This window comes from Amphiprion ocellaris, chromosome 4, assembly GCF_022539595.1.
Source record: "Amphiprion ocellaris isolate individual 3 ecotype Okinawa chromosome 4, ASM2253959v1, whole genome shotgun sequence".
Classification (NCBI taxonomy): Eukaryota; Metazoa; Chordata; class Actinopteri; family Pomacentridae; genus Amphiprion; species Amphiprion ocellaris.
This window is the reverse complement of record NC_072769.1, coordinates 20,210,810-20,226,191: the sequence shown is the minus strand read 5'-3', so window position 1 is coordinate 20,226,191 and position 15,382 is coordinate 20,210,810. Positions and strand designations below refer to the sequence as shown.

Genomic DNA, 15,382 nt, shown 5'->3' with positions numbered 1-15,382 from the left:
ATTTCTAAGTGACCCCAAACTTTTGAACTGTAGAGTACTATAGCACCTATAAAATAAAGTGTTCCCACCACTCTTACAGTTGTTTGCAATGATAAACCTCTGAAAATCCAACTGTATGTTGTTGTCCAGCACCAAACAGCAGACAGACTAGGAGGACGAACACTGAACGCAGTGGATTTTCAATGCATTTAGCAAATGAAGAGCCAGATATTTCACTCAGGAGACTGTGGATCTGCAAGGATAATGAATATTAGACATCTATCAGGTTTATAGAAACACCAGCAACTTAATAATTCAATGTCAGTGTTGTGCTTTCAGGTTGCTCCTCTGCCCTCAAGCAGCCACTTAGATAAATGAAATCATTCACACAAAGATCCTTTATAAATCTTTGTAAGAAAAATGTGCGTTTAATCACTTGAGTCACTTGATGATTATCCAGGATCGTATTTGGGGGTAATTAGAAGACTCCACACTTACTGTTTGTGGTTTGTTGTGGATTTCCAACACTATAAAACAGTGAGTTTCATTTGAAGAATTGATATATGAAACTCACATCGCTTGCATGTGATCAAAAACTGTTCGAACTTTAACTCTTTTATTTTTGTTATTTAATCCATCCATTACCTATACACCGCTTAATCCTCATTAGGATTGCGGGGGGCTGGAGTCTATCCCAGCTGATTTAGGGCAAAAGCAGGGGACACCCTGGACAGGTCACCAGTCTATCACAGGGCAGTTGTTTAAATTAGTACATAAAAAGGCAAAAATCCTAACCAGAATTTCACAAGAACTACAAATCATATGGCTGCAATTTAAGTTAGAAGTGATAAAATCTCAACCTAACCTTCACGTGCAGTCACGCAAAGGGCTTCAACACTGATATGTACACAAGCTTACACACACACAAACACACAGCGAGCCAAACCAGGCTGGCTGTGTTTACTGTTTAGCCCTGCGTGTTGATGTGATGAGACACCCAGGCTGATAACACGGGGCCAGAGGTTTTGCCGCTGCCTGTTTGATCTCAGGCAGCTGAAGCGGGCTGAGGCTGGGCGACGGGCACAGACAGAGGAGTGGGGTCAGCGAGGTGTGCTGTGTGCTTGATTACAGACTGGATGGGGGCCCCGCGACCTCCTAGCAGGTCAGCTCCCACCCCTGACCCCGACACAGCGGGCCTTGATGCAGCGCTCAATGCTTCCTCCAATAACACAGTGGGATGAAAGGAGTAGCTGTGTGCGCTGAGAGGACTGGACCACTTCCCCTATGGACCTGAAGAATGGAGCACAACACAGCAGCACACAGCGGAGGACAGATGGTGGTGAGTCCCAGCCAGCCTCTGGACATATGTAGGACCTTGCGAAATAAAAAGAAGCCTTGTCATGCCTCTTCAACCTGATCAATTACTTCCGTTGAGATCTTGCCCTTTCCCACTGCGTAACTGCAGAAAAAAAAACTTTCACTCAGCAGAGAATAAAAAAACTGCACAAGCGTTTTTTTTCCTGCTAAATACATCTGTAACCATCGTACTTGTAAAGCACACACAGAGTTAAACAACTGCCCCCATCGCCGGTAGAAACCCACAATGCCAACAGGCAAGCTCAGCAGATTTCCTTAAATTCCTGCAAGCTGACAGTGCACTGGAGAGAAGGTGGCCGTCCCAGCTGGGTGAAGTTTGTAGGTAAACACCCTCACCAGCAGTTTCCCCGAAGGCAGCTGGGTCAGCCAAGTGTTAACCTGCACATTAGTCTTCAGGAGTGACAGCAGGACAGGGCTGCATGTGCACACAGAGAGGAGACAGACTGCCTGTCATGATATTATATGCCCCAGAGAATTTCTGTTTTGGCTGCAGTGAGGCAGCACCTTTGAGTATCATTGGCGACGTGCTGTGTGTGGAGACGGCGAGGGAAGAAAAAGATTTTGCCTGCGCATGTTTGTCCAACGCCGTCTAATGATGATGGAAGTGCTTGTAAGATAATACCGTCTCACCTGTGAGAGCGAGCCAAGTCTCAGAAGAAAGATGATCCTCCAGCTCTACCTCTCCTCTGAGGAGTGAACTGGGTGCTTCTCTCTTTTCTGCCAGTATCACAGACTGCTGAGGACAGAAGGGTGGAGTCAGGTGATACTTGGCATGAATCACTTCTTATCTGTTAGTAAAACAATAGAGGAGTGTGAGCACTGGATTTTCTAATCTACACCATGTGTGGATGACTTCTGAGTAAACTTGTTTTTCAAGTGCATTGTTTCAAATGTAGGAATGCTGCACTCACAAATTGCACCAGGGACTTTGCACTTTGGTTCAGATTTAAATATGATGCAGTGAAATTTTGCACTGATTTTCCTCACACAACGTATCCTAACGATTTTCTGTGATCCTCCGACTTTTCTGATAGCAACACCATGAGTAGGGCTGCCAAAATACGCCGGCATAACTGACAACATCTGCAATTATGGTGTCAAATGATGTTGATGATGTTCTTAACTAAGCCATGTTTTTTATTTCTTCAATCCATTATCATAAATGTTTTTCATCAGTATCACTGTGTAATTGTTGCATCATGACACCAGCCATCTTTGGCTCTTCGGCTGCAGTCAGTGCAACAGTTTAGATCAGGAGTGTCAAACTCATTTTAGCTCAGGGGCCACATTCAACCCAATTTGATGTCAAGTGGGCCGGACCAGTAAAATCACAGCATAATAGCATATAAATAACCACAACTCCAAATTTTTCCTTTGTTCTAGTGCAAAAAAAAAGGTATGTTCTGAAAATATTCACATTTAAACAATTATCTTTTTACATCATCATTTTTACATTATCATTTTTACATCATGAACAACCTGAAATTTCTTCAGAAAAATCAGTTCAATTTCAAAAAGAATATGCCTCAGTTTATCATTTGTGCATTGCAACTTACAGATCTCAGTGTATCTACAATGGCACAAAACATTTAGTTACAGGTATCTGGAACTGAGTGATATAATATTTTACTTTATGATCAAAACGACAAAAGTCAGACAAAAAAGGCCAAAAAAACAACAAAAACAAGACAAAATATTCCAAAAACGGGACACAAAGTGGCAAAAAAATGGACAAGCGTCACAAGCGAGACAAAAAAAGACACAAAAATACAAAAATGAGAAACAAAGCGACAAAAACATGGGACAAACGACAATAGTCATACAAAACACAAGACAAAGAACAACAAAAGCAAGACTGGACTCACGCTGGTGTAGACAATGAGTCCAACTTGGTTCATTGTCAAAAGTTTCCAAATACTCAGGGCTGTGAAAGAATGGGAGTACAGCAGATTATAACATCACAAAAATGCGGCTGATACACTGTGTAAAGGTTGGATGGCAGCACGGAGGCACAGCGTAATGCACAAACAACTGTCACATTACATGTGTTTACTTCTGTCCTTCTCTCTGCGCTTACATATACTGTATTTTATTATGACTAATTCCCAATAAAGCGTTTTCATTTCCATATTTTTCTATTTCAGATATGAACAAATATGAAATAGTGACTCAAACGCTGCTCACTCAGACTACATGCTACCCAACAGCAATTTCCAAGTTGCACCACTCCTGCATCAGTCCCTATAACGGTGATGTAGTCTGACAAACTCACTGTTCACAGAAGTTAAAGATCACTACTGTGCACAGTGTTTGACAGTACATTCATAGAAGTCAAAGCCACTACCAAAGTCAGAGTGTGATAACACAAGAAAGAGAAAAGGAGTCGCTTTAGGTGGTTCTTTTTCGTAAAACTGTGTCCACACATGCTATACATGCTATACTAAGGTGGTGAACATATAAAGCATCATATTCATTTAATATCAGCATGCTTGCATTGTCAGTAGCATGCTTACATTAGCATTTAGCTCACAACTCGACTGTACAACATCTCAGAGTCTTAAGCATGACTTAGCCTACTATCATTGCTCATCTCTCCCTCCTCTGACCTCAAACCAACCATTCGAGACAGATGACTGTCCTCCATGAGCCTGGTTCTGTCGGAGGTGTCTTCCTGTAAAAGATTCTTTTTTTTTTCTTCCAACTTTCACCAAAGAGCTGTTTAAAAGTCATCTTTGGATTTGTTTGGTTTCTTTTCAGTATAATGTAGCATTGTTGGGTCCTCACAGTGACTTGAGAGAACTTCTTTCAAGGAAGCTGTGATGTTTGTTTCCTTGGATTAACTTGTATTATTGGATTTATTGCCTTCTTTCTGTACACCAAATTGTCTACTTTTCAATTTGGATATAAATACACACATAGCCTGACAAATTCCCCTCCTTTTCCGTCAAGGAGATAATTTCATTTTAATGACAGTTTGTCTGAGACAGCCTCCCGACAGCATCGCCATAAATCAACAGATCACAGGCCTGCCCCGCTCTTCCTTCACCTTACCCTCAAGACACTTTCCTCCCCTTCAAGAATATGACTCATCTTCCTCCAATCAAAGAGACGCACCAATAATCACTCACTTTGGACCTCCTCCAGTTTTGATTTGCACGTCTGATAAATGGTGTCTTTTCTCGGCTTTAATTGCAAGCTCTTTTCATCATAATTTAATGTTTGTTTCCTGTCGTTTTCTCGAGGATGCCTGCGAGCGCAAGGGCTATAATTTCTACATCAAGGAAGTTGTTATGAATGACTAGCAGGTGGAATAGACGGCAGATTAACGATTTCACCACACAACTCACCTGGCGAGTGATTTCAGGAACTGATATTGACAAATTATTGCGCTGAATAGGTTTATATCCCACACGCAGACACAGAAACACACATGCACAGCACAATGAGCAAACGGGAGATAATTAGGGTAATTTCTGTTTGAAGTATTATGCACTGCAATGAAAATAGAACAGATAAAAGATGAGATGAGACAATAATAGATCTAAAGAGGACCTTGACTGAATGTTGTTCCAACACAGAGCATTTTGTTTGACACAATTCATCTTGTATGCTAAACTGATATCCTTTCCCAACTTTATAAGAGGAGGAAAAAACACCATATAGAACAAAATATGCTAAATATGCATTATTATGATCATCTACACTTTGGATCCTGCCACAATGTGCAGACCATTAATATATTTATTTCCTCCTTGAGTTTGACTACCGGTTTTAAAAGAGAGAGATAAGGAATTGAAATCTGCTGGTGATAAATTATGCTGTGTGTATAGATATATTTCTTCCTTTATATAACATGCAAAATGGAGTATCTAAAGTGAGAGACAACTGAATTCAGGTCACAGCGCAGCAGGAAATCTTCCTTTTCATGTGAGATCCAGAGGGGTCACTCTTATGAACTCATTAGGAGAGAAATGCTAATGTAGCTCTGTTTTTTTCCTCCCCTTCTTCCGTCTCCCTCACTTTTCTCTCCACTTCGACTTTCCTGGTTATTTTGACAACCGGAGCTGTGACGCTTAGAGCCTCGACGCAGACTATAATGTAGTTTGATGTCAGGAGAAAGTGTGTGAGGTGGTTCTGATGGCGGCTTCATTAGAGATGCTGTCGTTTGTTGCCTTGTCATCGAGTCACCAAACTGGGAATATTACAGAGCAAACAAACTCCGGAGCTCTGCCTTATTACTGATGTGCTTATTCTGCTGCTGCATACGATATTCATTAAATGAATGAAAATCTATATCACCCAGTGAAATCAGTGCAGGATCCTGCAGAATAAATGACCTCAACTCTCAGACCTTGCTCATCATGCAGCAGAGTGAATTAAATAATGAATGACAAACTGCACCTTCGTTCACAAGACTAGAATATTAAATCACAGTAAACTTAGAGATTATTTTGGGGAGTTTTTTTTTTTGATACTTAGATTTTAGTAGTATTTTTTGGCAAGAAAGAACAAACAGCAAAACATAAAACAAACAAAATAAACATACAGTACAACAAACAAAGTTGCCAGGCACTATGGTATCCAGACATTTCAGTCCTGGTTTGAATTTGTAAATGTGTACAGGGACATATTTATACAATCACTCTGGATGACTAATAAAGTATGCAACGGGGGGAAGGTGATTGACATTTGCAACATACAGAGAAGTTTTAACCATAAAGGAGGAGCACCAACCACACTCCCTATCCTGACAAGTATTTTATCCATTTGATCCATCTTGCATTGTATACATCTATTCTCAGTCTCAGAAGGAATGTCAGTCTTTCCATCTCATAAATCTCCTTAACAATTTCCTTCCAATCATCTCCTGTAGGTGGGATGGATTGTAACCATTTATGAGTGATCGCTTTTTGAGGAGTTTTAATTGCAAAATTAAATTAAAAACCAAATTGTCGTCCCTTCAAAGGCTAAGATGTAGCCTCTGAAGGGACATCATTATATAACATTGGCAATGGTTCTATCTTATTAAAAATATAATAATAGCAGTTCCTTTTTTGTTTTCATGTTTGCACAGTGAGTATTGCGATTATTTTTTAGAATTTTTCAGCAGTGTTTGAATACAATCTACCTTGTCTGCTTTGTAAAAATACAACACTGTTCAAAAGTTTGGGGTTACTTAGAAATGTGTTTATTTTTGAAAGAAAATCATTTTTTTTCCATGAAGAAAACATTAATCAGTCTAGACATTGTTATTTTGGTAAATGACTATTCTAGCTGGAAACAACTGATTTTTAATAGAATATCTCCATAGAGGTGCAGAGGAACATTTCCAGCAACCATCACTCCTGTGTTCTAATGCTACATTGTGTTAACTAATGGTGTTGAAAGGCTAATTGATGATTAGGAAACTCTTGTGCAGTTATGTTAGCACATGAATAAAAGTGTGAGTTTTCATAGAAAACATGAAATTGCCTGGGTGACCCCAAACTTTTGAACGGTGGTGTATTGTACTGACTGATTAAATGATTCAGCTTTCCAGTTATTTTTTAGTTATTAGTTTCAATACCTTTGTAGTTAGACAGAGAATTTCTCCCACATCTAGATTAACTGTAATATTTTGCTGAGATGTAATGTACTTTTGCAAAATCAACATTTTTCATTTCCATCACATTTTTGATTCATTGTTAATGACTACAGTTGATTGAAATATTGAGCTTAATAAGATCAGAGTTACTAAAATGTTTGCCAATAACAAGGACGAAAAAGATTGCACATTTGTGTGAGAAAATAGAAAAAATACACAAACATACAATACACACAAGCATCATTACAGCACAAAATAAAGAAATACTGAATGCTTTGTGCATTATATGGGGTATGCCTGAATGGAACACATTTCATTTGAGCCAAAAAGTAATTGTGCAACATTTCAAATATGGAGGTGGTATTACCAATTTCAAGTATCAGTATACAGAAATATTGTGCAATTTTTTGAATCCTAATCAATGTTTATAATAATAAAATATGATAAAGTATTAACCGCCGTAAAGAATGACTGTGGTTTTGTGCTGTTAAACTGAGGCCTACTGAGTCTCTGTGATCCTCAACAGATTACGCTGTTTCTCCCTAACAAAGTCTTACATGTTGTATTTTATCATATATTTGAATGCCAACAAACCAGAAACCAAAGGAGAGAAAAAAACATGAATCATTTAGGCCTGCGATTTATATAATCTGTTTATTTTTCACAGTTTGAATGCGTTCACCTCTTACCTCAGGCCCTGCAGGCCTGTAGCTGCTGTCTCTTTTTAGTATGTTAATAGGCCTTAAAGCTACCTCCTTATACTCCCCCTCACATTTCCCCCCTCTTTCTCCCAATTTGATGATTTCAAACCATATCCAAGGTGAATGCAGGAAAAAAAACAACACATAAAGAAAACGAGGTTGCTCCTGTTAGCGTGGTTTTAGGGTGGTGTTGGTGGTGGAGGTAGGTAGGATCATTTCAGAGCGAGCATGCCAGATTTATATATATATATATAAAAAATGGCGACTAATTAAATTAAATACGTTCTGTAATGAAGTAGAACCGACACTTTCTTCGGAGTGGGAAGGAAAACAGCCAGCTTTTTTAAATTTTTTTTTTTACCTTGTATCTCAGTTTTCCTTTTTGGCTGGAAACAAGAAATATAATGTTAAAGGCTCTTTTAAAATGAAAGCTTCGGTTGTTTCTTGTCTGCCTGTGTGAAATCTTTCTAATTAGCTCTCACTTTTTTATTTTCGCTGCTGTTTTTCCCCCCCCTCGTGCGCGTGCGTTGAATCGAGCTCGTGCGTGTGTGTTATTTGTGTGCGTGCGTGTGTGTGGGCGCGTGCGGCAGTAGGCAAAGCAAGCAGCAGCGCGCGCTTTCCGCTATACTCTGGAATGCAGCCAGAGTCTCTTGAATCCACACTCCGCTTCCAAAACCCAAAAGCCTTTGATCTTTTTTCTCTTTTTTTTTCTCTCTTCCTCGCTGTCTCCTTACCCGGAAGAGAACCCCTTCTCTCTCTCTCTCTCTCTCTCTCTCTCTCTCTCTCTCTCTCTCTCTCTCTCTCTCTCTCTCTCTCTCTCTCTCTCTCTCTCTCTCTCTCTCTCTTTCTCCCCCCTTTCTCTCTCTCAGCTGGGACGAACGCACACGTGGAAATGTTGGCCCGGCTCCACACTCGGACCAAATTTAGTCATACAAAGGCGAAGGGGGGGAGGTGAGGAGAGGGGAGGGGAGGGTGGAAGAAGCGGGGAGGAAGGGAGGAGGAGGAGGCGGGGGAGGAAGGGGGGAGGATGAGGGAGGGAGGGGGAGTCGGGGATGAAAGAGCCAGCCGCCGCAAGATCAAAGGCAGCCGCGGCTCCGCCCCGCTAACCCCACCTCCGCGCTTTATAAAGATCTGCCTCCACATCCCAACTTCGATTCTCACGCAATCTCTCCGCGCTCACAGACGGAAAGCACGCCACTGCCACTGCTGTTTTTTTCTTTACATTTTTATTATTTAGTATCTTATTTTTTCCTGCATATTCCTGCTTAAAAAAGTCACACATTAAAAACACTTTTCCACACGTTTGCATGTTTCCTCGGTGACTTTTATTTTATAATAAATACTGCGGAAAAACACTTTTTTTGGTGTGAGCCAATCAGTTTTTATTATGATATACGTGCTGATAAATTAATAAATTTGCTAATTTTACTGTTTCATCTGTTTTGTTTCGGTGATATTTGCACATATTTAATGAACATAAAAAAAATCTGTTCCATCACATGTGAGTTACATTTTCACGCATGATTTTCACGCACAATTTTTACGCACGAAACCGGCTGTTTTGTCTCGTTCTGCCTCTCCCCAACAAGCTCCTTTTCCCCTCTCTATTTCCATCCTCAGTTTTATTTATCCTAATTGTTTTAACTCGTCACACACACACACACATACAAAGTGTGTGTGTTTGAGCCTCACCACCACCACTTCTTCTTCCTTCTTTTTCCTCCTTCTTCCTCTCCTGTCTGCCCATTTGTTGTGAGCTGTGTATAAATCTCTCTCTCAGGAGGAGTGTCAATCGGTGCGGTGTCAATCAGAGCCTCGGTTTCCCTTTCATCTCTCCTTCCTCCCAGTGACTGAAGAGAGAGAAAAGGGAGGAGGAGGAGGAGAAGGAGGGCGCACGGCTACATTACCAACACACACATACACACTCCGGTTACATTACACTGTGGAAGCAGTGCGGGAGCAGTGGGAAGTCGGTCCACGGCGATTTTCCACTCTATCTTCTTCTTTTTTTTATGATTGTTTTACGACTTTTTTTTTCTTGTCGTCGTTGCTTTTATCCCTTCCTCATCCCGAGCAGCTCTGAGGATGTATTTGTGAGGCTTCTTAAGTGTCCAAACTGTCTTTTCTTCTAATTCCATCCCATCAGTTTCACCTCCAGACGCTGTTTTTGGTTTTCTCAGCTTTTTTTTTTCTTTATCTCCTTTCCTCTCACTCAAGGACGCTTCTTCACTTTGGACCACCGAGGAGGAAATACTTTCACACTTTTGAATTTTTTTGATCTGAATGCACTTTGATTTGTTTTACGGGACGTCGTCGGTTGTTGACTGAAAAAACTAAGTGATGTGGTTCTAACTCGTGGTTCGTCTCCTCTTTTTTTATTTTCTCCTCATGACATTGAGGCCAGACTCTCATTCTGAGCCTTTACATCTTCGCTTTTTTCGGCTCCGAGTTTGAGTTTCGAGGCAGAAGCTGCTCCACACGCCTCCTGTTGCTTCACTACCAACACCGGCAGCGTGTTTGCGCGCCGCGTCTCCTTCCACCAAGTGACTCTCGGTCGGCGCTCCGGTGTGAGAGAGAGGGGTGGATTTTAGTGGGAGTTTTCCTCCCTCTTTTCTGCCCCACACTTTTGTTGTCTCCGGTTTTCTTTTGAACGAACACAAACGCTGAAACATGCCTCAGTTGTCGGGCGGCGGCGGAGACCCGGAGCTTTGCGCCACGGATGAAATGATCCCGTTCAAAGACGAGGGAGACCCGCAGAAGGAGCAGATCTTCGCCGAGCTGAGTCACTCGGAGGAGGAAGGAGACCTGGCAGACATCAAGTCCTCTCTGGTCAACGAGTCGGAGAGCAGCCCCAACAGCAACAACCACCACGACGTGAGTAAAACGCCTGCGTGTGTTGTGGTGATGAGGGAGAGAGGAAGGTGGACATCATCACCAGCAGCCTCCAGCAGCCTGCAAACAAACTTTAATCACAATAACACTTGGTTTTTAATTAGCCTTTAGCACTTTGGGCTTTGCTTGATTGATTAAAAAAAAAAAACATGACCTGCACCAAAAGGGAAATTAGACCCACATAATGCCTCTGTCCCCCTTTTTTTTGCTTGCATTTTTTTTTTTAGATTTATCTCGAGATAAATCATGCATAACCTGAGTGCAGGTGCATTTATAGCTATGTCTGTGTGTATTTTATTTTAATTGATAATATGCCACTGGCAGTCTGCAGAAACTTTAAAGATGTTCCCCCAAGCACTCAGTAATTTCCAGATTGAAGAGCCTAAATGTTACCTAGCAGTTACAGTTTATGCACATGCAGTGAAACTGAGATACAAAAAGAAAAAAATCTGGAAGATATTTTAAGATGTGACAATTGGGGCCTTGTGAGCAGCCTGTGACAAGCAGGCTAATAACGGTGTTTGCTTTGGTTCACTATACCCTCAGCAGCTGTAAACACCAGCACAGAAATCCATTTACCGCACCTATTGGCAAACAATATTATTCATTTACTTCAGTGGTCATAATGTATAAAATACCACCTGAATGAAAGGACAAAATCCAGTTATTTTGCTGCCAAGCTGTGTTCTTTTCATGCTTCTTCCTATTCTCAATATATATATTTTTGTGTCTCCGTTTCATGGTGTCTGTAAATTATGTTTTCATGCTAAGAAGCTGAGAAGTATATTAAACACGTTTTTGCCTGTTCTCACAAATTAAATTAAAATGATATTAGGAGGAAAGAAGAAAATCCTAAATGTGTTATTGTGCTGAATTGATTGTAAATGTAAATGCAGATACAATCTCAGTGGAAAATGTAATAATTCATTTTAAATGTTTACAAAATTATTATATCATGCTTCATATTCAGTAGCTGCATTAGGATTTGTTTTTAAATATTTATTCTGCATCTGTGTACTCACGCACTGACCTCAGGATTCAGGCTGCAGCTTCCCCCATCACAGCGTCAGCTCGCTGTTTTGTCATTAACCGCGGTGCTAATGAAATTTTGGCCACAGTCTGAACGAAACTGTACACATCCACCGGCGAATGTCCTGGAGATGCACGAGACAGAGGCTGAATGTTAATTAGGAATCCAGTGAAGTTTCCTCGCTCAGCTTGAAGCCATCCTGAGGGGTGTGAACTCCCAAAAAGAGGTCCCCTTCCCATTTCTGAGTGGAGAAGAAAAGGGAAATGGATGTGCAAAGTGCAGAGGATTTTTCTTCTTTTTAGAAAAAAAAAAAAAGCATAAACTGTCTGCACCGTTTCCTCTTTTTATGGGGTGTTTTTTTTCCATGTTGCACCAAGTCTTTTAATTTCTAACACTCTATTATTTGAATTTCAAAAGAGAGAGATGAAAATGAGAGTGGACCTATGGTATTGAAAACAAGTTAATTTGTAAGCTCCTTAAGGACATGAAGCTTAATTAAGTGGTTCTTCTGAAGCTTTGATGCAGGCTGCTCCATCACTGCTCTATAGATAGCGGTGTGTGTGTGTGTGTGTGTGTGTGTGTGTGTGTGTGTGTGTGTGTGTGTGTGTGTGCAGGCTTGTTCTGTTTTGGTGACGAGCAAAGGGATGGCGTGTTTGTGGGTGTCTGACCGTATCAGCATTTCTCTGTGTGTAACTGTGTTTGAATGCTTTCCTAATTGATTCACCATCATTTTTTTCTTTTCTTTTTTCTTTCTCACAGGCAGCTAGACAGTCCCAAATACCGCAAGATTCATATCATGAAAAACACAGAGACCATCCGGAAGATGGTAAGTGACACAGCCTGAGAGCAGGAGCTTGTTAAAATAGCAGAGAAAGTGGGAACGTCAGCATGTCGTTAAGGGGCAAATAAAACCTCCGATTTTTCTAAAAATGTAATGCTGGTTTAGAAGTTGAAGTGAAGGGGACGGTGTGAAAGTGTGTCACCTTAGAATTGATCACACTGCTGGTCCTTTTCTAATCAGATGCCCTGTTTCTACTGATACAAGTCCAGTCAGGACCTGCTATACCTTCATAAACACTTAGCTACCTGCTCCATAGACGGGGGCGCCTGCAGAAAATAAAGGAAAAAACATCAATCGAAAAGAGGATAAATATGCACGGATTTCTTCTGCTTTAATTAATTTCTCTGTGGCTCCTCTGTTTCTTATGACACAATTACCCCCCCAAAACACTTTCCCCCTTCGCGTACATCAGCTCTCCGGTTCTACTGTCACATGCAACATGTTGCAGCCGCTCGGGGCTCATTGCTGTCTCGCTATTGTAGTGTGACCTCGCTGCTGCAGGTCGTCATTAGGGGCTTTGAAGAGGAGCGTGTCTCCTCTTTGTTCCCCTTTCACTCGTGAATAGGATCCCCCCTCAAACCAAACACTGATTTTCTTCACAACAAGATCCACGTTGCCATCAGGCTGTGTACCAGAAACACTCCTCCCAACCGCCCCCCCCCCCACACTGGCCTTATTACACAGCGCACAGCTGAGTGGCGAGTGGTGCTGCGTTGAGGCCTCTTCTATCAAGCTGCCCTTCTTAGGTCAAAGGCATAGAGGAACAGTTGGGGCGTCTCCTGTTTTGACACAGTCTGTATGTTCTTCTAATTGGTGCTAATTGGCACAGAGGGGCTCCATTGTTCCTCTGCATAATACAGCCCTCCTCTTTGGGATGGGAAGAAAGGGCGCAAACAAAAGGCCGCGTCGACAGCGATATCATTACTGCATCAAAACACTGAGGCCAGCTTTGTGCTCAGCTCCGTTGCGACTGCTTGTATGGTGTATTTAACTCATTTGAAATCGATTAATTTTATTTGCTTTAAGCCCCACCCTAGAACCAGTTTTGATAATTCAATTTTGCTTGATCAGATTTGTTGTTATTCTGTCGTTTTCTCTGCGCCAACTCCAATTTTTTTTCCCCCACATTTTTATCAGGAAAACATCAAGACATGTACAGTAAAGGCCATCCGTACCCGGGCTACCCAGGTTACATCATGATGAGCAACATGAACGACTCCTACATGAACAATGGCTCCCTCTCGCCGCCCATGCCCAGAACGGTCAGTACAAAGTCTGCTTTTTGTACCTTGGTGTGCCACTTGGACTCGAATGATTGTGACACAAAATGCTGCGGATATAACCGCAAACTCCAGCCTGAAAAACTGATCATACGCAAAAATCAACAATACGACTGAGGCCATTCAGGAGTCAAGCATTCCCTAATCAAGACAATACATATAGCATTACATTTAAGTCATTCAGTTGTAAAAAATAAAAATAAAAAATAGCATTGATAACATTAAATAGAATTGAAAAAATGACTCTAGATTTACAGTTACTTTGTCAGTACATTAGAGGAATGAGTGTTGTTATTTTCTTTGTTGGGTCAAGACTCAGATTAGTTCTTTTTTTACACCGTTACAGGTGGTAAAGTGATGTTGAAGCAGTGGCTTCATTTGTTTATTAAAAAGCTTTGGAGGGATGAAAAGCTAAAACAATCGACTGTAATTTGATTTTGCGCTTTCTCCGGTTAAATCAAAGTTGTCAGTTTTTGAAATATCACAGTTTAGATAGTGAAGTCGCCACTAATGCCACATATTTCTGCAGTAAATCACAGAACATGGAAACTGAGGAAGAAGAAGAAAAGCAACGTGTTGCTTCATCAACCACAGATAATTGAAGGGTCTGTCATGAGACACAATATCGCATCCTTAAATAATTGTCCTCATGACATTAAACATCACCGATGGTATCTGGGAATTTTCACAACTGATTTTGATAAAGAGCGCACAAAATGAAATTTAATTGATTAATCACAGTATTTGCAATACTTAATCCAAGCTGAGCATATTAAAAAAGGGGATTGTAAAATCAACACTATTGTTTTTTTATACTGTTTTTGATGCACATACCAGGTAAAAGTACTTTGCATGTGAATATTTTTTTCTCTCTATTTCCAATCTCTGCTAATTGAATACTTTGTGATATGGATTGTTGTTTTGACAGAATAATTTTGAGATGCCGCTTTGGGCACTGGTACATTGTGATGTTTAAAATTTGATTTAGTTGATCAGAAAAAGTTATTCCATTGATTAAAAGCTATTTCTTAATGCAGCTAAATGCAGGACTGTTTTCATGGCCTAAAAAAGTCCTTAACAAAGCTTTTGGGTCTAAAGGCATGTAGATTAAGATATTAGCGAATTAATCATTTAACAAAACTATCTCATCAGTTGCTTCGATTTTACTTTAAAAACCAACATCAAGTTGAGAGAAAAACATTCCCGTAATATTCATCACTCATGAAAAATAATGTGCAACAACTCAATATCACATTTAATATAATTAAAGAATCAGTTACTTGAATGTCAGGTAAAATCACAGATTTAAACCACAACTTATCCTATTAAAAACCCCATCAGAAATATTGTTTTCTGGTGTTGCTGGTGTGTACTATCTTTATTTACTCTCACATACCAGCACTGTTGACACTGTTGCCTTGACGACTATATGTGACCCCTGGAAACAGAATGCTTGCCATACTTTCCACGAGATTAACATGAGATATACGATATTTCTCATCTTGTTAAAATCTTAAGTGATGCATGTCTACATGACCCAAGTAAGCCCTCTAATTAGCCCGGCATGACTGAGGAGGTCCACAGGCAGCATCAGAGGCTGCCTCGCACAAGACTTTGTAGCAGCGTCCAGAGGTGGCGTGTGATGCAGATATCGTCCCTGTAACGGTATTAATTTCAGGCCAGCTGCAGGTCTCTCGC

General features: G+C 40.7%; 1 protein-coding gene across 8 annotated transcripts in view; it reads left to right on the top strand.

Annotated features, from left to right (window-relative positions):
- Window positions 1-9,522: 9,522 nt before the first annotated feature.
- Window positions 9,523-15,382, top strand: part of lef1 (lymphoid enhancer-binding factor 1) — a 48,341-nt gene continuing 42,481 nt past the window's right edge. For 3 of the 8 annotated variants that reach the window (XM_023295843.3, XM_023295842.3, XM_023295841.3), the window contains exons 1-3: window positions 9,525-10,515; window positions 12,323-12,389; window positions 13,542-13,666. In XM_023295843.3, the coding sequence (XP_023151611.1) occupies window positions 10,312-10,515; window positions 12,323-12,389; window positions 13,542-13,666 (396 nt within the window). In that variant the 5' untranslated portion in view covers window positions 9,525-10,311. Of the gene's footprint in view, window positions 10,516-12,322; window positions 12,390-13,541; window positions 13,667-15,382 lie in introns of all 8 variants that reach the window. The other 5 variants (XR_008601521.1, XR_008601520.1, XM_035941808.2 and 2 more) reach the window with 3 other exon arrangements.